We start from the raw sequence: 25274 nt of genomic DNA on the forward strand, positions 1-25274 counted from the left end.
CGAGGTCACGTTATTGCACTCCAGCATGGGCGAGAGCGAAACTCCGTCTCAAAAAAAAAAAAAAAGAGAGAAATAATAATTTTATATATATGTTTATATGGTCTCACAATTTGCCCAGGCCAGACCTCCTTCTTTAAGGGACAGGGTCTCACTCTGTCACCCAGGCTGAAGTGCAGTGGCACAATCATAGCTCACTGCAGCCTTGAACTCCTGGGCTCAAACGATCCTCCTACCTCAGCCTCCAGAGTAGCTGGGACTACAGGCATGAGCCACCACGACTGGCTAATTTTTTTTTTGTAGAGATGAGGTCTTGCTATGTTGTCCAGACTGGTCTTGAACTCCTGGCATCAAGTGATCCTCCCCACTCAGCCTCCCAACGTGTTGGAATTCCAGGTGTGAGCCACTGTGCCCAGCTAAAACCTTCTTTTAAGCAAGCTTCTAACCCTCTCACTCTGAGGCTAGGAAGACAAGTATGTCCCTTGGGTTCACTGCCCCCACTACTGGGCCTAGATCAGCAGAACAGAACACCTGAGCCTCAGCCACTTCAGCAGCTCAGCTTTGCCATTAGTCTCTTTCTCGACTGGTAGTTTGAGCTGCTCCTGCCCCAAGGTGAGGCCAGGCTGTGGTTGCACAGGATGTGTTTACCTGCTTGGATTGTGGACGGGGCCCCTGTGTCCATACCCACAGACACACTGACTAGAACCCACACACAGATCCAGGGGCTCGAAGGCCAGCTTCTGCAGACAAGCAGGTGTGTGTACACGTGCTCCTCTGCTGAGAGTGCAGACACAGGAGCCCACGTGTGTGTTCTCCCTGGAGACGTCTTGGCACAGGGAGGAGCAAGGGGGTTATGGCAATTCTGGTACATCTGTGATGCTTGTGGACACTGGGAAGGGGTATGTGTATGTGTGGGTGTGTGTGAGAGGGGTCTAGTCCATTAAGATTGTCATGAAATGTGCTTTTTCAGAGTGTACCTCAATCTGTCATTAGACTTTTACTTTTGTAGTTCTTGAGCAACACCTGCTCACCGAGACCAGAGGCTCTGTGAAGACAGTCTTGTTCACTGACACCTGCCCAGGACCCAGCCTGGGGCATGGCACCCAACTGGCACTCCGTAAATGGATGTTAAGGGAGAACCCTTCACCAATCCCTGGCCTGATCCGGCCTTACCTTTTCTCTTTCTCAGCTGGTAAGCCTGTCTGTTTAGCAGTAATCCCCTTGCTCCAGGGAATACCCTCTCCACCCCTTTCACATGGCCCCCACCCCAGCAGGCTCACCTGGAATGACAACATCTCCAAGTCCCAGCATGGCAAAGTTGTTTGCTTCGAGGCCTTTCTCCAGCAGATCCTGGGGAAACACCACTGAAGAGGGAGGCAGGGATGTGAGGAGTCAGCTGGAGCCCAGTTTACTTTTGTTTTTTTTTTTTTGAGACGGAGTCTCACACTGTCACCCAGGCTGGAGTGCAGTGGCGCAATCTTGGCTCACTGCAAGCTCCATCTCCTGGGTTCATGCCATTCTCCTGCCTCAGCCTCCAAAGTAGCTGGAACTACAGGTGCCCACCACCGCACCTGGCTAATTTTTTGTATTTTTAGTAGAGATGGGGTTTCACCGTGTTAGCCAGGATGGTCTTGATCTCCTGACCTCATGATCCGCCCGCCTCGACCTCCCAAAGTGCTGTGGTTACAGGCGTGAGCCACCGCTCCCGGCCTACTTTGTATTTTTTTTTTGAGACAGGGGCTTGCTCTATTGCCCAAGGCAATGAGGACTGCAATCGGGAGTGCAATGGCACGATCTTGGCTCACTGCAACCTCTGTCTCCTAGGCTCAAGTGATTCTCCTGACTCCTGAGTAGCTGGGATTATAGGCGCTCGCCCCATTTTTGTATTTCCAGCTTACTTTGACTTCTAACCCCCCATTCTTGTTGTATGAAACTCACACATTTGTGTTTCTGGGTGGGACGTGGGGGATGAGGAGGTGAGAGGATGCAGGGCAATGTCTCCATCTGGAGTCACAGCTGGTTAGAGTGGGGAGGAATAGGGTCATCTAGGCTGAAGGTTTAATGCCTTTACTGAGCTATGTCAACCATACAATTTCAATGCCTTTTTATAGCTATTGAACCCTTTGGTTAAATGAGATTGACCCTAAAGCCCAGTATAAAAGAGCCACACAGTGCCAACATCTACAAGGTTTCCCATCTCACTATAACGGGTATGGACAGATGTTGGCCCTTGTTCTGAAGCAGGGTGAGCCCGAGCTACAAGCTCCTTCTGTATTTGCTGAGGGAGAAAAGGCCACACACCCGCAGATTGCTTCCTTAAAGCCCCTCACTCAGAAATCTCGCTGGACAGCTTGTTTGGATAAATACAGATTAGGGAGAAACACCTCCCTCTGTATCTAGTTATAGCAAAAGGAGCTTATAACTGGATTTCATCCATAGGGCCTTGCAAGCAGAAGAGCAGTTATAAGTGGGCCTTAGAGGCTGACTTGTGGGTCTGTAGGTCTGAGTCCTAGTTCTGTGCTCTGCATAGGTTACTTACCTGCCTTAGTTTTGTCACCTGTGAAATGGGTAGACAACAGAACTGACTCCTCAGGGTGGTAGTGAAGATTAGATTATTTGTACACACCGTTAACTGCTACCTCAGGCCTTCTTTACTAATCCAGTCCTGGTTTTGTGTGAGGCAGCCTTCCCAGGTGATAAGTGTGGTGTGAGACTAAGCCAATCAGGAAAATCCTGTTCCTTGCATTCCTTACTTGCAGCAGGTAGGGGTCAGCCCTGGCCAACATTTTTTTTTTTTTTTTTTTTTTTTGAGATGGAGTCTCGCTCTGTCACCCAGGCTGGAGTGCAGTGGCGCAATCTCGGCTCACTGCAACCTCTGCCTCCCGGGTTCAAGTGATTCTCCTGCCTCAGCCCCCTGAGTAGCTGAAATTACAGGCATGCGCCACCACGCCTGGCTAATTTTTGTATTTTTAGTAGAGACAGGGTTTCACCATGTTGGTCAGGTTGGTCTCAAATTCCTGACCTCGTGATCCGCCCGCCTCGGCCTCCCAAAGTGCTGGGATTACAAGCGTGAGCCACCGCGCCCGGCCTTAATTTTTATTTCTTTATACATATATATATATATACATATTTGAGACAGAGTCTTACTGTCACCCAGGCTGGAGTGCAGTGGTGCGATCTTGGCTCACTGCAACCTTCATCTGGCCAACAATAGGTACACAGAGGTGCGTGCACAGGGATTCTGAGTAAGCTTGTGCTTCCCTAATACATGGATAGGTACCCTTGCCCTGCCTGCCTCTTCCTGCCTTGAATGCACAATGCACAGTGATTTACAGATTTTCTCTCTCAATCCTGGTACCATTCCATTCTGAGTGGCAGAGACTATTGTCACCATTTTACAGTTCTAGAAACCAGGGCTCAGAGAGGACAAGTCTTCTCCCCAAGGCCACACAGTCAGCAAGTGGCAGAGCTGATTCAAGTCCAGGCAGCCTGACTTCAGCATAAGAGCACTTCACTGTTCTGCCTTTCTGCCACTGAGCACTAGTCCTAGCAGTAGAAGGCAGTGGGTCTTCTCCCTAGCCCAGAAAACCAGACCCTAAGTATCAGAAACCAAATATGACAGCACCACTTCCCTGCTTGGAGCCTTCCAGTGGCCTACGGGGCAGTGTCCAAGCTCCTTGGAGTGGCATCCTTGGCTTCCCAAATCTGGCCTCTGCCCACCTCTTTCCAGCCTCTTTTCCCTGAACTCAGCTATGCCCACTCCCTGATTCTCTGCTCCCAGGCCCCTCCATGCACCTTCCTGCCTCCAGCCCTTTGCTGAAGCTGTACATTATCTTTCGAATGCCCATATTGCCCCTGCATGCTTGGGAAATGTGTATTCATCCTTCGTGACCCAGAAAACATTTTCCTGACACCCTGGCTGGGTTCTCTGGGCTTCCACACCCCCAGGCTCAACCATCAAGGCACTGGGGAATAGCTGTTGCTCCGGCTGGCCCAGCATCTGTTCCCTTGCTCTGGAGAACTGCCCTCCCCTTGTACACTTGGTTCTGGGGGGCTGCCAATTCCAATACTCTGCCCCCAGGCACTGGAGAGGGCAGTGACCCTGGCCTGTCCATCATGATCCTCCATCTCTCCAGTGGGAGTGTCTGGCTCATGGGCCAGGCCAGGCCTTGTAGGTTTATTCAGGCCAAAGCTGGGAGAAACCTGTTTTCCTCTGGGGTCACTAAGCTGGGACCACAGAATTCAGGAGCTGTTTGTGGCCACGAAGCTCTCCCCAAAGCAGGGAGAAAGGCTGTCCGCAGTGGTAGAGAGTGAGGCACGAGAAAGACAGCTGTTTCTTGATTCCCTGAGTGGAATCTCCCCCAATCTCCCCTCACGACTGCCTGTCACCACGAGCCAGTGCTTCCATGGCAGGCACTCACTGTTGCCTGCCCTCCCGCCAGCATCTTCCTCTCTTCCTTGCTAGCATGCTTGACGGATTCTGTTCCCCTCTCTGAGCCTTGTAATACCAGGAGGTGATTCTCCACTAGTCTAAAGCTTAAACTCTAAGCCAATCATGTTTCCTATCCCCCTCACTGGTGAATGGTTTAGACTTGGGCCTGTGACCCAGTTTTGGCCAATAAAGTATGACGGAGACTGCACAGAAGATTTGGGAAAAACCATCCCTCCCTGAGACATAATTTCCCCTTTCTTTTTCTGGACACGGCTATGTGAGGAGTCAGTGCTAGGAGCTGTGGCAGCCATCTTGGGACCATGAAGGGATGACCTAAGGGGCAGGTGGACATGCTGAGAATGCTGGGGTGGGAGTCCTGAAGTAACCTTGGCTCTTGGTGAAGAGAGGGTCATTAACCCACTCTGAGCCTTCTACCCCTGGGCCTGCTGTAGTGTGAGATGACAAAATTTCCCCCTTGTTTAAAGACAGTTAATACAGGTTGAGTGTCCCATACCTGAAATGGTTCGACCAGAAAAGTTTCAAACTTTTTTTGAATTCTGGAATATTTGCATATACATAATGAAATGTTTTGGGGATAAAACCTAAGTTTAATTATGAAATTCACATTATACATAATAGCTTGAAGGTAGTTTTATATATGTACAAACACACATATATTTATATATATATAAATTTTAAAGACAGGGCCTCATTCTGTCATCCAGGCTGTAATGCAGGGACATGATCATAGCTCACTTCAGCCTGGAACTCCCAGGCTCAAGTGATCCTCCTGCCTCAGATCCTCTCAAGTGGCTAGGACTACAGGTGTGTGTTACCACACCTAGCTAATATTTTAATTTTTTGTAGAGATAGGGTCTTGCTGTTACCCAGGCTGGTCTTGAACTGCTGGCCTCAAGCGATCCTCCCGCCTCAGCCTCCTAAAGAGTTTTATACAATCTTAAAATGCTATTTGCTGCATGAAACACAGTTTGTGTTAAGTCCTTATGTGTGGAATTTTCCACTTGTGGTGTCATGTCAGTGCTCAAAAACTTTTGGGTCTTGGAGCATTCTGGATTTCAGATTTTCGGATTAGAGATGCTCAACCTGTAGGTGGATTTTCTATTACTTATAAACAGTAGATACACTGAAGAACAAAACCAAGGCAGTTTGAGAGGCACGGGATAGACAGCACCCAACACTCAGGTGCCAAGGGGACCCCAGTGAGGGGTCTCGGCTTAGAGATTTTCTCTCCTGGAAAGCCCCTGCGCGTGCCCCCCAGGCTGGGTTAAACACTTCCCCTCCACGCTCGCTCCCATTTTGGCTCATTTCATACCATGCTGCACCATGACCAAGTGGCCAGAGGCCGGGGCCTGGGCAGGATGAACACAGCCAGATGAATCAATGAGGATAAGGAAACCAGGCTGGAGAGCCACCGGAGGAAGAGGTACATGGGGAAGAGATAGGGAGATGCACTGACTGAAACGGGCTGTGGGGGCATAGCCTGGCAGGGGTGGGGGAAGGGGTTCCCTGTGGTGGGGTGGTCACTTACATTTTATTGGCGCCTCGAAGGACTTGGCCACTGTCACCATCACATTGGTGCCAAATACCTAGAAGGAGAAAAAAAGAGCAGTATGAAGGGAAGTGAGGGTCTGTGGGGGAAGAATGGCTGTCCCTGGGCTTCTAGATGTGCTGCTGCCTGGGATCTGAGGGGAGCTGGGGAGGGGCTCCAGTGCAGATCTGAAGGGGTGAGGTGGCCACTGATACTGGTTCTGGTCAAAAAAGAGGGGAAATTCGAGGGAGTATAGAAAGGACCTCTGATGGCCCAAGCCAGGCAGCCTATGTTTGTTTACAGTTCTGTTCCTCCCAAGTGATAAAGTCCCCCAGCGTTACCCACTCGAGAGGGGAAGAGGCTGCCTGGGGCCAGGAAAAGGGTGCCCGAGTCAGGCTGACCTCAGTCCCTCTGTGATGCCTCTCAGAGTGAATGTGAATGCCCTTGCTGGGCCCATTCATCAACATTCTTCTACCCCTACCTGAACTTCTCTGAGTCTCAACTCCCTTGCCAAGGAGGCATGGGATTAGGTAACACCCCTGCTAGCAAGGAAGATAGGCAGGTGGTTGGAAAGCACCGGGCATGAGTGTGCTCTCAGAAAGAGGTGGAATCTGCTCTCTCTGGCTCCATCTCACAGACGGGCCCGGAGAGGACTTGCTCAGCAGTCCGGAACTTCAGCCCAAAATAGCTCTTCTCCATCAGATGACTGCCACTTGGGCCAGAGAGGCAGGGTAGTAGGAAGATGAGATGGCCCTGGAGCCAGACATCCTTGGCATCCCTGCCTGACTCACCCAGAAGACATCGTAGATGAAGAGTCCACCCAGCAGGATGCAGCCAGTGCTCACATTGTTGAGGTGCAGGAGCTCTACTCCGTTAAGGGAGAAGGCCAGGCCAAAAAGGTTGTTGGCAATCCAATGCTGAGGAAAGTGGGGAGTGAGACCAGCTTGCTGTGACCCACCCTGCCCTGTCAACCCCATCCTCCCCTTCTGCCCAGGTCCTGGCTACTCACCTTCCTCAGCAGGTACCAGACGCCAACGATGCTGCTCAGGCCCAGGCACACCAGGTCCTTGGTGTCAAATTCATAATTGATGATCTCTGAGCAGAGAGGCCAGGTAAGTCCACTCCCCGGGGCGGGGCTACCCCTCCCACGTGTCAGCCCCTGGACGGAGGAGGGCATGGCTGTGGGCACTGTGAGAGGTTCACAGGCTGGGGGGCTAAGCCTTGGCTGCCCCAGATTAGTATGAGTTTCAGAAGGGGAGAGCTCACTGGAGCCACCCCAACCCCTCCAATTTCCTACAGGAGGGAATGGAGGCCAAGAGAGACTTACAAGCCTGGCACAGTGTCAGCAGGAAGTGGTCTTTGGTGTTAGAAGCACAGGCTTTGTTACTTGTAGCTGGGTGGCCTTGGGGAAGGCAGTGCCCTCTCTGAGCTTGTTTTCTTATCTGTAAAAAGGGGATAACAGCACCCCCTCTTAGGGCTGCTGTGGGGAATAAGTAAGACAGTCCTTACAATGCATTCAGCACAGTGCCTGGCACATAGCAGGTGCTCAGCCAATGACAGCTGCCACTGAGCCCAGGTCTTTAGAAAGGTCTGAGTTAATTCTGGAATCTTTCTACTTTGCCACCAAAGGATGAAGAAGGTTAGCGGCAGCCTCAGTTCACTAGCAGGCGATGAAGAAGGGAAGAGACGCAGGTCTCAAGGAAAGGCCGGAGTCCCCGAGGCTGCTTTTGTGGGGGGCCCTGTGGTAGTCATCTTGATGTTAGACCATTCTTGATTGCTTCCAAGCTTCCTAAGAAGACAACTAGAGGCTGTGGAGTTTGCCGGGAGTCAAAGAGTCCAGCCACTCCTTTCACATTCCAGAGTGTAGCCGACTGCTTGCTGCTTGTCACCTAATTTGTTTTTTCATCTGTGGTAAGAGCACCTTGATTTGTTTTCTATAAAGTATCCGTTAAACTTATTTAGCAAAGCCACAGAGGCATTGTCTTCACGCTGTCACACACAGACACAAACACACATACAACGCAATCAATATCCACATTTAGCCCCCCAAATGCATTCCTTCTGAGGCTCATTTATATGTCTTCATGTGCCACAGCCCATCATTTAAATAATGGATGTTTTCAATGCCAATTCCTTTGTTGACTTTCTCAATATCTTCTGCAGACATCTTCATGACCCCAACACACAAAGCGTGCTGTTTTCCTTCCGCTGTGACTGCTACAATCGTATCTACCGCAGCAGGGTACAGCTTAGCTCCAGGAGAAGTTAAACCTGGACACATAATATTTGCGCCGCTGAGTACAAATTTGATAGCTCCTTTATCAACCTGCTGCTGTGGCAGGATAAAAGGGTATTTGTGAAGCAACCTTAGAGTTGGACAAAAAGGCCCCTTTCTTTGTCTAAAAAACAGTAATTCCCCACTTACGGTAAGGATTTCTGTATGTTCATGGCATCGGACTATTTTGACAGGATCTTTCTTAGGCATGATTTGATTAAGCCATGGTTCAATACCTGGAAATTGCTCTACCAGTTGGCTCTTAATGCCCTTAATAACTGACGTTTTCAACTGGATGCAGTTGGACACACTTTCCTTTTCATCAAACTTCTTGAACATGATCCAGGGTGAAGCGGGCGACAACAGGAAAACAAACGGAATTGGCAAGGCTCCGGTAGAGTCCCCTGCAGGAAGGCCGGCGGGCGCCACGCGGCCTGCCGGACGGTCAGAGCCGTTGTCGCTAACCGGAAGATGACACAGCCAGCGCGCTTTACGGCCCGGTGAAATCTGACAACTTCCGCTCTCTAAACGCCACGTCACAACTGCGCTTGGCCCGCTGTTCTTTCGACTGCTGATTCCTCTCCAATGAGGATCACTGAAACAGTAGGGCTTGAGAAGCAGGAAGTGATACGAATGCTTTCTCCTTGCCGGAAGAGAAGACTGGAGATGCGCACCCTGATGAGTTAGTTCTAACTGGACACGAGACCGACTCACGGCCATTTTCCAGCTTCTCTTATAGCTAAATGGACAAGGAATATGGATGCCTCTCCTTCCCTCTGGCTGGACAGTGGAGTGATGACACCATCCTGACCCGAGGGCCAGTGCTGTATATGGCGGAGCATGAGATAGATAGGGCCTGGGACCTTGAAGACTCTGTGGTATAAGCTTAGCTTTTTTACTATTTTATTTATTTATTTATTTTTTTAGACGGGGTCTTGCTCTGTCGCCCAGGCTGGAGTGCACTGACCGTGGCTTACTGCAGCCTCGAACTCCAAGGCTCAAGTGACCCTCCTGCATCAGCTTCCCAAAGTGTTGGGATTACAGGCATGAGCCACCGTGCCTGGCCAAGCTTAGTCTTTTTTTTTTTTTTTTTTGAGACAGGGTCTCACTCTGTCGCCCTGGCTGGAGTGCAGTGGCGCGATTTCGGCTCACTGCAACCTCCGCCTTCCCAGGTTAAAGCGATTCTCCTACCTCAGCCTCCCAAGTAGCTGGGATTACAGGTACACGCCACCATGCCTAGCTAATTTTTTTTGTATTTTTAGTAGAGATGGAGTCTCGCCGTGATGGCCAGGCTGGTCTGGAACTCCTGATCTCAAGTCATCTGCCTGCCTCAGTCTCCCAAAGTTCTGGGAGGCGTGAGCCATCTCACCTGGCCCAAGCTTAGCCTTTAAAAAAAAAAAAAAAAATCAACAATTGTTTCTTTGACAGAGGTTCCTTAGAGATGCACAAAGCAATCACATAAAATTGCTGCCGATTAGGGACAAGGCAGCATGTGCTAGGTACCAGTAAGAGAGAGTGCTGTGGCCCGGCACGGTGGCTCACGCCTGTAATCCCAGCACTTTGAGAGGCTGAGGCAGGCGAAGCAAGAGGTCAGGAGATGGAGACCATCCTAACACGGTGAAACCCCGTCTCTACTAAAAATACAAAAAAATTAGCTGGGCGTAGTGGCGGGCGCCTGTAGTCCCAGCTACTCGGGAGGCTGAGGCAGGAGAATGGCGTGAACCCAGGAGGTGGAGCTTGCAGTGAGCCAAGACTGCCACTGCACTCCAGCCTGGGTGACAGAGCGAGACCCTGTCTCAAAAAAAAAAAAAAAAAAAAAAAGTGCTAGATTTCACACGCTTAGTATTGTACACGAGATAAATACCTGCTGGGCGTGGTGGCTCACTCACGCCTGTAATTCTAGTGCTTTGGGCGGCTGAGGTGGGCAGATCACTTGAGGTCAGGAGTTTGAGACCAGCCTGGCCAGCATGGCAAAACTCCATCTCTACTAAAAATACAAAAAAATTAGCTGGGTGTGGTGGCACACGCCTGTAATCTCAACTACTCAGTTGGCTGAGGTTTCAGTGAGCTGAGATCGCACCACTGCACTCCACCCTGGGTGACAGAACAAGACTCTGTCTCAAAAAAACAAAAAACAAAAAAAAGAAATACCTGCTATTTGGTCAAGCATTGATAATCTTGTTACAGCATTTGAATCCATACCCTAACTAACCTGCAAATCCCAGGATCTCCACACTTCCCCACAGTTTGCATTTTTTTTAAATTAATTTTTTTGTAGAGATGAGGTCTTGCTATGTTGCCTAGGCTGGTCTCAAATTCCTGGCCTCAAGTGATCATCCTGTCTTGGCCTCCCAAATTGCTGTGATTACAGGCATGAGACACTGTTTCTGGCCAGTTTTTATTTTTGAAAAAGAGCTGTGGAACCCCCTTTTTAAACCTTAGGTGAGGCAGTGATCACACTAAAAATATATACAAATAAAATAATCATGAAGGCCGACTTTGACTGAGTGCTTACTATGAGCCAGGCACCATGCTGAATGCTTTCCACTTATTGACTCGCCATCTTAAGAACATGACTGTGAAGGAGGTACTAGATTAACACTTTCATTTTACAGATGGGAAAAAAAAAACAACAAAAACACCCAATGCTCAGAGAGGTAAGGCATTCACCCAGGGTCCCATGTCTAGACAGTAGCAGAGTTGGAATGTGAATCCCGGCCATGAAATTCCAGAGCCCACTTCCATCATTTGCTCTATTGGAGAACCCCAATATTGGAGAGACAAAGGGAATGGTGGAGGAAGACACCCAAGGCACACTACAGGGGGAAAGTGGTTAGCACTGACCTTCCTTGTTTTCCCCAGAACCCTGTGTGAAGAGCAGCTGGTACTGTCGATTTGGAAAGCTGGCTGGAAAAAACTTATTCATGAAGGGGCTGGAAGGAAAGACAAAGCAAGTCGGCAAACAGAGCCCCCATGGGCAGTCAGCCTTAACACACCCCTGCCCCATTTACAGCTGGCACCCTTACAGCTGTCCTGATAGGTAGGTGTTACTGTTCCCACTCTACAGATGTGAAAACAAAGGCCCTCAAAAGGTAAGTGATTTGCCCAGAGTCACACAGGGGTCCTATATCTCAGCTGAGACTCAAACCTAGGTTTTTGCATTCATAGTGATTTCTGTACTGCCTTTTTGTTAACATGAAGGAAATGCAAAGCAGAGGCAGATAGACTTTCAGGCAAAATACCATTTTTGGGAGAGCAGAGGATCCCAAAGTCTGGCCCACATGCCACCTATATGAGTCCCTTGTCAAGAAGCATATCTGTGGACTCCCTTCCAAACCTATCAAGTTAGATGACCTCACAGTCACCCCCACCCCACTCCATGACTTGACATTCTGCTCTCCAACAGCAGGATTGAGTTTTACAGACTCAGCTGGAATCAATCAGCCAGATGAATCATAGCCCCTGGGCAGGATCACCATCACATTCACTCCTTCCACAAGGCCTCAGTTGTTTTAAGACCAGCTTGGCCTCATCTCTAGAAGCATTCTCTCTGATTACCCAGCATGCGCCACCTCCCAGCCAGGAAGGAAGCAAAGACCTTTTCTGGACTTTTTTCAGAGCAAGATTAGCAAACCAAGGCCTCTTGACCCAGCCTGGTGGCAGTACTGTGGAGTGGCCCAGCCCTGAGGCCTGCTCTGCCACGTGGCTGTGGGAGAGCCATTTCAGTGGCTCTGTCTCCCTGGACCTCAATCTTCTCATCTGTATACAGGGCTAACAATACCACCTGTCTCAGAGCATTGCCATGAAGATACGAAAGAAGGCAGGATGAATGCTTTGCCTAGCATGGAGTCTTTAGCAGGGATGAGGCAGGCCAGGGGTACCCAGGTCACAGTGATAAAGGGAGGGAAAAGGGAACTCTTTTTTTTTTTGAAACCGAGTCTCGCTCTGTCGCCCAGGCTGGAATGCAGTGGTGCGATCTCGGCTCACTGCAAGTGCCACCTCCTGGGTTCATGCCATTCTCCTGCCTCAGCCTCCCGAGTAGCTGGGACTACAGGCGCCTGCCACCATGCCCGACTAATTTTTTTTTTGTATTTTTAGTAGAGACGGGGTTTCACTGTGTTAGCCAGGATGGTCTCCATCTCCTGACCTCGTGATCCGCCCACCTTAGCCTCCCAAAATGCTGTGATTACAGGCGTAAGCCACCGCGCCCGGCCAAGGGAACTCTCTTCTAAAGACCCTGGTGGCATGGAGCAAGATGTAGATTCAAGAACCCTCTCTGGCCAGGTGCAGTGGCTCACACCTGTAATCCCAACATTTGGGAGGCTGTGGCGGATCACTTGAGGTCAGGAGTTCGAGACCAGCCTGGCCAACACGGCAAAACCTCATCTCTGCTAAAAAAATACAAAAATTAGCCCGGCGTGGTGGCAGGAGCCTGTAATCCCAGCTACTCAGGAGCCTGAGGCAGGAGAATCGCTTGAACCCGGGGGGCAGAGGTTGCAGTGAGCTGAGATTGCACCATTGCACTCCAGCCTGGGTGACGCAGCGAGACTCCGTCTCCAAAAACAAAAACAAAAAACCATCTCTGGGCCTCCATTTCTCCACTTGTCAAAGAGCCGATCCCTCCTAGCCTGTAGGGCTGTGGTATGAATGATGGGAGGGCTTTGTGAACAGAAGCACAGCAGGTGCAAGGCAGAATTGGAAATGGGCCCCCACAAGCAGGGTTCTGAGGTGGTGGGAGGCAGAAGCTGGGTGGGTGACGGGAAGTTACTTTCAGATTAGTTTGCTGAATCAGTTTTGGGGGCGTCTGAAGCCAGGGTGCGAGTGCAGGTATGGACGGAGGCAGAAAGGCAGGCTGAAGAGCTAAGCCCTTTGCCCATTTTAGCCAGCCTCTTCCTTAGGAGCTTGGTGCTCAGCTTCTCAACCAGCAGAGTGTGATAGTTAAAGACAGGGACTCTGGAATCAGACTTCCTGGGTTCAAATCCTAACTCTGCCACTTATTAGTGGTCTGATCTTGGGAAACTTACTTAACTGCTCTGTGCAACTGTTCCTCATCTGGAATGCTATAACACCTTTCTTGTAGGGCTATTGAGAGGATTAAATGAGCACTTGGCACCCTATAAACTTAACTGCAGCTTCAACTTCAAGTAGCAAGTCTCTAGATTGTTATCTTTGTTATTCCAAGAAAAGAGAGGCTGCTTAGCACTACACAGGGGAAGAGTCAAGTGACCTGGCTAGCGCGAGCCTGTGGACTTGAGAACAGAGGCTCTGTCTCATCATCTTCACCCTACCCTGGGGTGAAGATGCCTGGTGCCTGCTAGACATCTGCTAAAATGCTTGCTGAATGACTCTGAATGCAGACTTTTGTAGCAGGCAGAGATTCTTCCTGGCCCTTGATGGCTCATGTCAAACGTTAAGGTCATTGCTTCCCACTGACAAGCCACATCCTGGTGCCCTTCTCCCCTGGGGGTGGAAGGCAGGGTCAGTGAAACTGGTGACGTGGCTTCCTCCTCTGGGGTGGCAGATCTGGCCCTTCTGGGCATTTTTTCCAAGGTCAGCTGGGTGGGGCACGAGCTCAGACACAGATGATGAAGTAAGCCGAGGTTCCCTTTGCAGGAAGGATGTCTTGGGTTTGAATCCTGGTGACTACACAAGGTAAAGGCAGGCTGTGGCCCCTGCCCTCCTCCAATCCCCAAGGCTGGGGTTTGTTCCCAAAGAGGCTTAATGTGGGCTAGGAAGTGGTAGTGGAGGTGGAGGGAATCCTGAGAACCTCAGCCTGTGCTGTCACAGCTCGGGTGCAGCTCTCTGCAGCCTTTCAGCAGGCCTCTCCTCTGCCAGTCCTTGGGAGACCACAGGCTCAATGGCAGGAGGTGGCCAGCCCACCCTCTTTAAGCTCCCCCCAGTTCACTTTTGCCAAAACTGTAAGGAATAGGGATTTTGGAGTCAGACAGACCTGAGCTCAAAACCTCACTTTGCCCTTACCAGCTGTGAATCCTGGTGGTCACATAACCCCTCTGAGCCTAATTTCTCTGTCTTAAACCTTTGGATCTGTTGTTTGGATTCTGAGGAAGGTCTAAGTTTGTGGATACAGGCAGCTGATCAAAATTCTAACAACAATGTAGACTTTCCTTGAGAAAATATTTAAGAAAACTCGATTTAATTGAAACATCCATTTAATTAGTAGACCAACTTTCTAAAAAGCATGATCAAATCATCCCCTACTTACTAAAATTATTTTCACTGGATTCAGTTCTTTTCCATGTTAATTTTACAATAATGACTTCCTTCATCTGACAGTTTTTGGTCCCCATCAAATTTTTTAGTGGACCAGCTTTAACCCCATATGGTGAGCATCCCTTCTGCCTATGGCTATCCATTATTCTTATTTTTATTTTTATATTTTGAGATGGGGTCTTACTTTGCTACCCAGGCTGGAGTGCAGTGGCATGATCATAGCTCACTGCAACCTCTTTGCCTCCCAGGTTCACGTGATCATCCCACCTCAGCCTACTGAGTAGTTGGGACCACAGGCATGCACCACCACACCCGGCTAATTTTTGTATTTTTTGTGGAGACAGGGTCTCAACATGTTGTCCAGGCTGGTCTCGAACTTCTGAGCTCAGGTGATCCACCGGCTTCGGGCTCCCAAAGTGCTGGGATGACAGGTGTGAACCACCATGCCCAGCTGATCCATTATTTTTTATTTATTTATTTTTTTGAGACGGAGTCTCGCTCTGTCGCCCAGGCTGGAGTGCAGTGGCGCAATCTCGGCTCACTGCAACTTCCGCCTCCCGGGTTCACGCCATTCTCCTGCCTCAGCCTCTCCGAGTAGCTGGGACTACAGGCGCCCGCCACCATGCCCGGCTAATTTTTTGTATTTTTAGTAGAGACGGGGTTTCACCGTGGTCTCGATCTCCTGACCTCGTGATCCGCCCACCGTGGCCTCCCAAAGTGCTGGGATTACAAGCGTGAGCCACAGCGCCCGGCCTATTATTTTTAAAAGGTATGGTTTTCCCAGGTCAAATTTTGTTGCTCTAAATTTCATTAAGAAAATGATTCTTCTGCTAGTTTCTAGTCACTCATACATTTTACCATGTGCAGTTTTAGCTGCTGCTGGTTTTATTTTCTGTTGATAATATCTTTCTCTAAAAATTATGAAGTGGCTAAAAGACAGACAACTATTTTTTTTTTTTTTTTTTTGAGATGGAGTCTCCCTCTGTCACCCAGGCTGGAGTGCAGTGGTGTGATCTTGACTCATTGCGACCTCCACCTCCTGGGTTCAAGTGATTCTCCTGCCTCAGCCTCCTGAGTAGCTGGGTGCACCATCACACCCGGCTACTTTTTTGTATTTTTAGTAGAGACAAGGTTTCACCATGTTGCCCAGGCTGGTCTTGAACTCCTAACCTCAGGTGATCCACCTGCCTTGGCCTCCCAAAGTGCTGTGATTACAGGTGTGAGCCACTGTGCCCAGCCTCAATTATTTCTTGACATAGATTAATCATCTATGAGAAATTTGGGACAATGTCCCTTAGTTATTATTTCTAAAAGGGAAAAAAAGTCTTTGGTGTCAAGATGATAAAGGTTCAAAATACCCTGCCTGGGCAGCTGGGTAGAGATAAGATCTTCATTGTAGGGTTGTTGCAATAACGTTAAATAATCAGTTCCTCAGCACACAGCCTAACAGTGGCTTTCAAAACACACTGGGCTCTCTCTGAGGTGGAGGCTGGGCTGTGGGGAGACTTGGGGGTCTCAAGCGTTTCACAGATGCTGGGGTAGGATGGGCTAGAGTTGGGGAGGATCCTAATCAGCATGGGAAAGGAGGACACCCAATGTCTGGAAGTGACTGCCCCCATCCCACCCCAGGTCCACCACGAAAGGACAGGTTTGTCCTGTGAGCAAGGGCGACTGGGCCTGCCATTATCTTGGTTGGGTCCAAGTCACTCAGGTTCCCTGGCCCTCCATTTTTCATGATGCGGGGCTGGACTAGAATTCTCCCAAGCTAGCTAGAATAAAATTTTGTGGGTGAAGAGTCAGTGCAGGTGAGGACAACAATGACCTCAGCTGGAATACCAGAGGTGAAGTCCCAGCTGTGTAACCCTGGGCCAGCCACTAGACTCACTGTGTGCTTGGCACTGTGCTCTAGGGATGTTACAGCCTGGGGCTCACTAGACCCTCCCCACACCTCTGAGGAGGTACCTGCAGTCTCTCCATTTTATAAGTAGAAGTACTATGCTCAGAGCTTGAGTAATTTACACATATTAGAGCTGGCAGCGCCAGGTGTTGGTCCCAAGGCTGCCTGCCTCTTGACCCCATGCTCCTGACTACCACACTGTCCTGCCAGTGTGCCTAGAAGAATGAAGCCACATTCATATTGACTTTTTTTTTTTTTTTGAGATGGAGTCTCACTCTGTCACCAGGCTGGAGTGCAGTAGCGCGATCTCGGCTAACTGCAACCTCCGCCTCCCGGGTTCAAGTGATTCTCCTACCTCAGCCTCCTGAGTAGCTGGGACTACAGGAGTGCGCCACCATGCCCAGCTAATTTTTTTGTATTTTTAGTAGAGATGGGGTTTCACCATGTTGGCCAGGATGGTCTCGATCTCCTGACCTTGTGATCCGCCCGCCTCTGCCTCCCAAAGTGCTGGGATTACAGGCATGAGCCACCACTGGCCTCATATTGGCTTTCAATGCTTTTGGGAGAAGATTCTGCCTATGCCCTCAATGTGCACAAACTGTCTAGCACCTGACCTCTCCATCCTTCGTACGTCTTCCAGGTTTCCTACCCTTCAAAGAAAGCTAAGTTCAAGTTGAGTTCCTTCCTTCTGGGAACCCTGGCCACCTCTTGGTCTATCAGTGTTTCTCAGCCTGAGGCTGCACCTCTTCAACGGGGCAGACAGAAACATACCGGGACATCTTTGTAGTCACAAGCTGGGGAAGACTGGTATGCAACTCCCATTTGGTGAGCAGGGCAAGGATGCCAACTGTTTGTAATGTGTGGGATAGTCCTGCAGAGTGGAGAACTGGCCTGTCCAAAATAAAAGTAGCAACCCCCTCTAATGGACCACTCTCCCCACTGAAAGGACACAAGCATGTGGCAGTTTGAGTTAGGGTAGCAGTGGGAAGAGGATGGGCTCTGGAGCCACACCTGGGTTTGAATCCTGGCTCTGTTGCTTATTAGCAGTGTGATCCTAGCAAATTTCTTAACCTCTCTGGGCTTCAGTTTCCATGACTATCATACAGGTGTGAAAGCAAAAGCAACCCATATAAGGTTGTCTGGCAGGTTAACACAGATAATGACAGTAACAGCTAATAGTTACTGAACACTTTAAATCGCCAGATATGTGCTAAAAGCTTTCCACATGACCCCATGGGAAGGGCACTATTATTTTTCTCCACATTCACCAGGAAATTGAGGCCAGAGAGATTAAGTAACTTGCCCAAGATCACAGAGCTATTAAGTGGCAGTCTGGACTCAAAGTCAGGTAGTCAAATGCCAGAGCCCGTGCTCCTAACTTTTCACTATGCTGCCTCTGGCTCCTTACGAAACAAGATCTTGTGTGAGGAGCCCAACATGGCACTTAGCACACAGCTAGGCCACAACACCCGGCAGGTGGTACTGGTATTACTCACCTGAGTACTGTCACAACTAACATGACATTACTGCTCACAAATCACTTTCCCAACAGCTGTGGTGGCAGAAACACCCACCAGATCCTCATCATGTCTATAAGGAAACTGTGGCCCAGAGAGGTCATTGTTCTTGTCCTAGTCATCTACAGTGTGCAGGGGAAAGAGTCCCTTGAGTTTTATAGCCAGGATTCAAACCTGGTTCTGAATGATGCCAAAAGTCATGTTCTCATCCAAGACCCTGTACTGGTTCCCGAGAAAGCTGCTTCAAATGTTGCAGAGAGATGCCTTCTGACCTGATGGTGTGGGACAGGGCCAGGATTCCCAGCACGAAGAAATACATGGACAGCAGGAGGTTGATGTACTCCTGGGAGAATATCTGAGGCAGAAATACAAAGAGAAACAGGAAGTTAGGGTTGCCAGTAGCTGTGAGGAAACCAGAGTCCCTGCTTCTCTTCTGGAGGTTGGTCTCACCCTTCTTGAGTTGTGGGACAGTCAGGAAGAGTCTCAGACAATACTAGCGGCATTCTAGTTTCTGCAGCTGTGGGGGAAAGGGGAGAAACCTCAAGCCCCCAGATGTACCTCGCAAAGGGGTCTGTAGGTTTACGTTTAGTGGCCCTATTATCTGGAGAGAGGCAATTATGTTTGTGCTCAGAGTGCTGCACAGGGGTTCTGAAGGGATAAGGGAGTCTTCAGTATAGGGCCCCAAGAGAGCGGTTGGAACCTCAGAACTCGCTCTTCCACGTTTCCTTCTCCCTGTTTAATCATCCAGGGAGCCCCTACAGAGTGGCCACCCAGGCCCCAAGCATGCTAGTTACAAGACATCTGTCCCACTCCATTCTCCACATTCTGCTTTCTGATGATTCCTCCTGCAGTGATGGCTGAAGCTATGACAGCATCCCTGACAGCTGCTTCTTGGTCTTTTCATCATTAGATGAAACTTCAGAAATATTCTGTCACAATGCTCCAGTCAATGGTCATGTGTTAATTCTAGACTTTGGAAAGGCTATGCCATGGTGCATGTTTGCTGCATCCCTGATGAATTTGTTACTATCGTGGTCTCTAACCTGGAGGGAATAATGTGCTGTTGTGTGGGGTGTAGGGAACCTGGCCACTCTCAAGCAAGGCTGTTTTGGAATCTGCTGAACATCTGTCAGATCATGTCACTCCCTTACTGGAAGCCTCTCCGCAGCTAACCTCTGCTCTCATAAGCTGAAAGCTCACATCCACCTGTTGGCCTCTTGCCCTCGTGGTGGCCACCACAGGTCTCCTGAGCCTTGGCTCACACATGCTCTTTCTCTACACACTGCAGCCACACTGGCCTTTTTGCAGTATGATGTGTGTGCTACATGCCCACCCACAGGCAGCTGTGTACAAGCTCTCCTGCTGCCTGAGATGTTCTCTCTTCTCTCTTCACCGAGGCCACCCCTACTCAACGTTCTTTAGCTCCCAGATCAGAGAAGCTTTGCTCACATAGTTTCTATGACACAATAACCCCTCAGTAATTCAGCCCATATTGATTGATTGCCTACTATGTGCAAGGCATTGTGCTAGACACCAGTGATTCAGCAAGGAATCAGGCAAAGTCGCTGCTCTCCTAGAGTTCACAGGCCAGTGAGGGAGAAAGAATCTCGAAAGAAACAGTTACATATATTGTTAGGTGGTAATGGGCACTAAGAAAAGCAAACCAGGGCAGAGAGATAGAGAATGAAAGGGCAGAGCTGCTATTTTAGACAGGTGATCAGGGAAGGCTCTGGAGGACAGGACATAGGAGGAGAGTCATAAATGAAGGGAGCAGGTGCAAAAGTCCTGAGGTGGGTGCATGTTCATGTGTGCAGGGACTACAGAGGGCCTGTGAGCCCAGAGCTAAGGGAGCATGGGGACAGTGTCAGGAAAGTAGGCTGGGCGGGAAAAGGGAGCCAGACCCTGCAGTGCCATGGGAAAGTCTTTAGATTCGCCTGCATGAGACAGGCTGGTACTGGAGTGCTGAGGGCAGGGTTTGACATGATCAGACAGCATGAGAGGACCCCTCTGCTGCTGTGTAGAAGACCCTGAAGGGCAAGAGTGGAAGCAGGGAGCAGGAGAGGGGGACGGTGCCCTGGCTTGGGGGGATGGAGGGGAAGTGATGAGCAGTGGAAGGATTCCAGATCTGTTCTGCTCCCGACCCCCACCCTCCCCGAGATGGAGTTTCGCTCTTGTTGCCCAGGCTGGAGGGCAATGGTGAGATCTTGGCTCACTGCAACCTCCACCTCCTGGGTTCAAGTGATTTTCCTGCCTCAGCCTCCCAAGTGGTTGGGATTACAGGCATGCACCACCATGCCCGGCTAATTTTGTATTTTTAGTAGAGATGGGGTTTCAGCATGTTGGTCAGGCTTGTCTTGAACTCCTGACCTCAGGTGATCCACCTGCCTCGGCCTCCCAAAAGTGCTGGGATTACAGGCGTGACCCACCGCACCCAGCCTCCAGATCTGTTCTGGAATTGGAGCTGCAAGATGTGTGAAGGGGCTGGATACAAGGGCTTGGGGGATGCAGGGAGAAGGATGACTCCTGGAGTTTCGGCTGAGCTAGGACAGTGCAGGTGCTGTTGTGGATAAGGGGCTTGGGCAGTTCACCTTAGGTGGAGGTTCACCCTGAGCTGGTTCTTCCATGCTTTCCTGGTGCTATGGACCTCACCTTAACATCACTTTGTACAGCTGTAACTTCACATCTATCTGTGTGATTGGTGTCTGTCTCTACCACTTAACAAGATGTTTCTTGAGGACAGGGACGGTCAGCTGTTTTTCTCACTTCAGTATCCCCAGTACCCAGCCAGGGCCTGATGTAGCAGGCTCTCAATAAATGCAGAATGACTGAATGGAAGGGCAAATTGGTGGTCCATGTTACTGCTACAAGAAAAAGACCTATGAGCAGACTTTGTAGGCATATGGATTGTGCTTTATTTATGAAGATGTGGCATACCTCTCACATTGCATTCTTTCAATCTGAGCCCTTGGGGCAAACTGCTCTCAGGCCACACCTCTGAGCTTCTGGTTGGTTTCACTGTGACCCATGTGGATTGGGCACCAGGTCTCACTTTCCTTTGTGTTTTGGCTGCTAAAAAGCCAGAGCCACAACTAAGCCCATTTCTAGCAAGAGTACAGGCTTTAGAGCATGGGGTATGGGTGTGGTCCTCACCCAAGGCTTGCTTTATCTTATTTTAATTTTCTCCTTTAACTCTATTTCTTCTTTTTTCTTACGCTGTTGGATTTAATTTTTTGAGTTGCCTCAAAGGAATCAATTTTAAATAAGGTGAGATAAAGTAAATACTATGTCTGTGAAATGTTACTGTATTTGTGAAATGTTACCATATTGTAAAGATTTGTGAAATGTTACTACATTGTAAAAATTTAAAACTTATTTTAAAAACTTATTTACAGATGCCTCAACATCCCCACAAATAGGCTATGAACATTCTGCCCAGGTTCTCCTTCTGGCCCTCTTCTTCTTCTTCTTTTTTTTTGAGACGGAGTCTTGCTCTGTCACCCAGGCTGGAGTGCAGTGGCACAATCTCGACACACTGCAAACTGCGCCTCCCAGGTTCACGCCACTCTCCTGCCTCAGCCTCCTGAGTAGCTGGGACTACAGGTGCCTGCCACCATGCCCGGCTAATTTTTGTATTTTGTTTAGTAGAGACGGGGTATCACCATGTTACCAGGATGGTCTCGATCTCCTGACCTTGTGATCCGCCCGCCTCGGCCTCCCAAAGTGCTGGGATTACAGGCGTGAGCCATTGCACCCGGCCCATTTCTTTTTCTTTTTTTTCTTTTGAAACAGGGTCTCACTTTGTTGCCTAGGCTGGAGTGCAGTGGCCTGATCTTGGCTCATTGCAGCCTCGACCTCCAGGGTTCAACTGATCCTCCTGCCTCAGCCCTCAAGTAGTTGGGACTACAGGTGTGTGCCACCACGCCCGGCTAATTTTTGTATTTTTTGTAGAGACAGGGTTTCACCATGTTGGCCAGGCTGATCTTTAACTCCTGGGCTTAAACGATCTGCTGCCTTGGCCTCCCAAAGTGCTGGGATTACAGGCGTGAGCCATGGTGCCCAGCCTCTGGTCCTCTTCTTCTATAACCTAATACCATTCAAACACACGGTAAATCCCCTCATGCCCTTTGCCTGTACTACCCTGAGCCCCAACAGAGGCACTTACCCAGGGGTCCTCCTCTCTCCTTCCTTCCCTCTGTCCTCTCCCCCTTCTCCCCACCTGCTTGGTTAAGTGGCTTCCTTGAAGCTCCTCCCATATGGCCCCCTGTGTGGCATGCATGCCTCCTTCTCTAGAACATGTGAGTGTAGTAAATCCGGTAATTTCATAAGCCTCTCTGAGCATAGTTTCTGTGACTATGTGCGAGTGATCCTTAAAAGACTTCATAAAGTGGGCTGGGTGCGGTGGCTTGCGCCTGTAATCCCAGCACTTTAGGAGGCCAAGGTGGGAGGACTGCATGAGGCCAGGAGTTCAAGATCAGCATAAGCAACATGGCAAGACCCCATCTCTACAAAATAAAAAAAAAATTAGGTGGGCGCGGTGGTGCATGCCTATAGTCCCAGCTACTCAGAGGGCTGAGGTGGGAGGACCACCTGAGCCTGGGACTTTAGTTACTGCAAACTATGATCGTACCACTGCACTCCAGCCTGGGTGAAAGAGTAAGACTCTGCCTGTAAAAACAAGAACAGAAAAACCTCACAAGGGGAACTTCTTTTTTACAACACAATTGGTGATGAGGATGGGATCATTCTAAACTCAGGGTGAAAGTCCTTGAGAGAGAGGCATATGAAATGAGAGGATTTATTATACTCACAGGTCCTACAGAAGGAGACCCATGGCCAAGTGCCTTCTCTGGGGCTCAGGGTGAAAGACACAAGCAAAAGGGGATCTCACTGATGTGTCTGAATGTCACTAGGTCACAGTAGAAGAGGGCAAGAAGGGGAACTTGTGGCAGGGACCAGCCTTATACACTGGCAGCTGTTCACCTGGGCAAAGTGTTCATGGCCTGTTTGTGGGATGCTGAAGCATGAGGAAAATATGAAGTTTTTTTTTGTTGTTTTTTTTGAGACGAAGTCTCACTCTGTCACCCAGGCTGGAGTGCAGTGGCGTGTTCTCGGCTCACCACAACCTCTGCCTCCTGGGTTCAAGCGATTCTCCTGCCTCAGCCTCCTGAGTAGCTGGGACTACAGGCATGGGCCACCACGCTCGGTTAACTTTTTTGTATTTTTAGTAGAGACAGGGTTTTACCACGTTGGCCAGGCTGGTCTCAATCTCCTGACCTCAGGTGATCGGCCCGCCTTGGCCTCCCAAAGCGTTGGGATCACAGGCGTGAGCCACTGCACTTGGCCCTGAAGTTTTAAAAATGTACAATGCAGTTACAAACTCCAGTGCCCCAACCAGGAGGAGGGGAGGAAAAGGGCCGAGGGAGAGCCGCTGTGGTGGGCTGTTTTTCTGTTAAGCAAACCAACCAGCCAGATGTCGGGGGTAGTCCAGGAGGAGCCCAGTGGCTGTGCTGTCCAGAAAGCTGCCTTTCAGAAATCTTACTGGGGACACTCTAGAGGCACGGGGAAGAGGTATACTCTGTGCTTCTGGCACGAGGCAGACTGAGGCTTACCTGCCCAGAGAGGAGGAAAGGCTGAGCAACAGGAAGCCAGTGCCTTAAATAAAAATGCTCACACCCACTGCTGCCAGAAATTCCTTTTGGGAGCATCTGGTCTAAGGAAAGAATCCTAAATACTAAAAATGTTAGAAGGTCTCTCAAGACTTCAGAAATATCTGCCAAAAGCAAAGGCAGAAGCAATGGCTGGATGTACACAGAGCCACAGAGAGATCTTAAGGTATGGAGAGCGGAAAAGGAAACAGAGGGAGATGCAATGCACAGTTCTATTTATGGAAATGCAATTCCCACTCATACATACAGATACACCAACACTACATATTTTATAAGAAACATACACATCTAAGGACAGAAGTCAAATGCATTAAAGCAGCTGCCTCTGGCAGAGAGAGAAATGAAGGTGGGAAATGGAGGTGGATATTGGAGTGAAGTGGGAAAAAAAAAACGTAGGGGGACCTGGCATAGACCAAAGATGGTATGCTATGAACCAAGGCATTTGATAAATTCAGCTGTTTTGTTTGTTTGTTTTGTTTTGAGATGGAGTCTCTCTCTGTCACCAGGCTGGAGTGCAGGGGCGCGATCTCGGCTCACTGCAACCCCCGACTCCCTGGTTCAAGCTAGTCTCCTGCCTCAGCCTCCCAAGTAGCTGGGATTACAGGCATGTGCCACCACGCCCTGCTAGTTTTTGTATTTTTAGTAGAGATGAGGTTTCACCATGTTGGCCAGGATGGTCTTGATCTCCTGACCTCGTGATACACCCACCTTGGCCTCCCAAAGTGCTGGGATTACAGGCTTGAGCCACCGCGCCCGGCCTAAATTCAGCTCTTTACCTGAGGTCCAGGAAAAAAGAAAAAAAAAAAAAAACCTGTGAATAGCCAATGTTATTTAGTGCACTCTAATTTCTTAGAGTAAAAATCAGAATGACATTTTCTGTTTAAAGTGAGGTGGATGCTTTAAGTCAACTGTGCTGTATCTGCTTATAGGGATATTTTTCTGCTTTTATTGTCAGGGTAACATTCGTGTCCAGGCTGGAGTTCAGTGGTGTGATCATAGCTCACCATAGCCTTGAACTCCTGTGCTCAAGTCATACTTCAGCCTCAATCTCCTGAGTAGCTGGGAATATAAGCCTGCGCCACCATGTCTGGCTAATTTTTAAATGTTTTCTAGAGATGAGGTCTTGCTATGTTGCCCAGGCTGGTTGCTTGTGCGGATACCCTGTAACCATTAAAAAGAGCATTTCTCAGGAGGCTGAGGCAGGAGAATTGCTTGAACTTGGGAGGCAGAGATTGCAGTAAGCCGAGATCATGCCACTGCACTCCAGCCTGGGTGACAGAGACTCCGTCTCAAAAAACAAAACAAAACAAAACAATAACAACAACAAAAAACAACAAAAAAAGAGGATTTACAGCTGGGTGTAATGACATATGTCTATAGTCCCAAATACTTAGGAGGCTGAGATGGGAGGATCATCTGAGCCCAGGAGAACAAGGCTTCAGTAAGCTATGATTATGTGACTGCACTCCAGCCTGGGCAACAGAGCAAGACCTCATCTCTAAAAAAAAAAAAAAAAAAAAAAAAAAAAAAAAAAAAAAACGATCCAAAATGAGAGAGCTATGAAATAGGAAACACGTGTTAAAAAATTACGTTTTTGGCTGGGTGCAGTGGCTCACACCTGTAATCCCAGCACTTTGGGAGGCCAAGGCAGGTGGATTACCTGAGGCCAGTAGTCCAGCCTGATCAACAAGGTGAAACCCCGTCTCTACT

General features: G+C 49.3%; 2 protein-coding genes across 9 annotated transcripts in view; both read right to left on the reverse strand.

Annotated features, from left to right (window-relative positions):
• Positions 1 to 25274, reverse strand: part of HM13 (histocompatibility minor 13) — a 55516-nt gene that overhangs the window by 13393 nt on the left and 16849 nt on the right. For 4 of the 7 annotated variants that reach the window (XM_055265216.2, XM_055265213.2, XM_055265217.2 and 1 more), the window contains exons 3-8: positions 18171 to 18253; positions 11098 to 11186; positions 6988 to 7073; positions 6770 to 6895; positions 5979 to 6036; positions 1278 to 1361 (exon numbers count right to left, since the gene is read on the reverse strand). In XM_055265216.2, the coding sequence (XP_055121191.1) occupies positions 1278 to 1361; positions 5979 to 6036; positions 6770 to 6895; positions 6988 to 7073; positions 11098 to 11186; positions 18171 to 18253 (526 nt within the window). The remainder of the gene's footprint in view (positions 1 to 1277; positions 1362 to 5978; positions 6037 to 6769; positions 6896 to 6987; positions 7074 to 11097; positions 11187 to 18170; positions 18254 to 25274) is intronic. The other 3 variants (XM_063633781.1, XM_055265215.2, XM_063633782.1) reach the window with 1 other exon arrangement.
• MCTS2 (MCTS family member 2) lies at positions 7033 to 11086 on the reverse strand. Of its 2 annotated transcripts, none has more exons than XM_063633803.1 (2): positions 8490 to 11086; positions 7033 to 7137 (listed from the first exon to the last, which is right to left on the reverse strand). In XM_063633803.1, exons 1-2 carry the CDS (start codon positions 8971 to 8973, stop codon positions 7115 to 7117), a joined length of 507 nt encoding a protein of 168 aa, XP_063489873.1. In that variant the 5' UTR covers positions 8974 to 11086; the 3' UTR covers positions 7033 to 7114. The 2 variants fall into 2 exon arrangements, with proteins under 2 accessions (XP_063489873.1, XP_055121193.1); XM_055265218.2 differs by lacking the exon at positions 7033 to 7137 and adding an exon at positions 7164 to 7420.

The sequence above is a fragment of the Symphalangus syndactylus genome, chromosome 24 (genome assembly GCF_028878055.3).
Source record: "Symphalangus syndactylus isolate Jambi chromosome 24, NHGRI_mSymSyn1-v2.1_pri, whole genome shotgun sequence".
Classification (NCBI taxonomy): Eukaryota; Metazoa; Chordata; class Mammalia; order Primates; family Hylobatidae; genus Symphalangus; species Symphalangus syndactylus.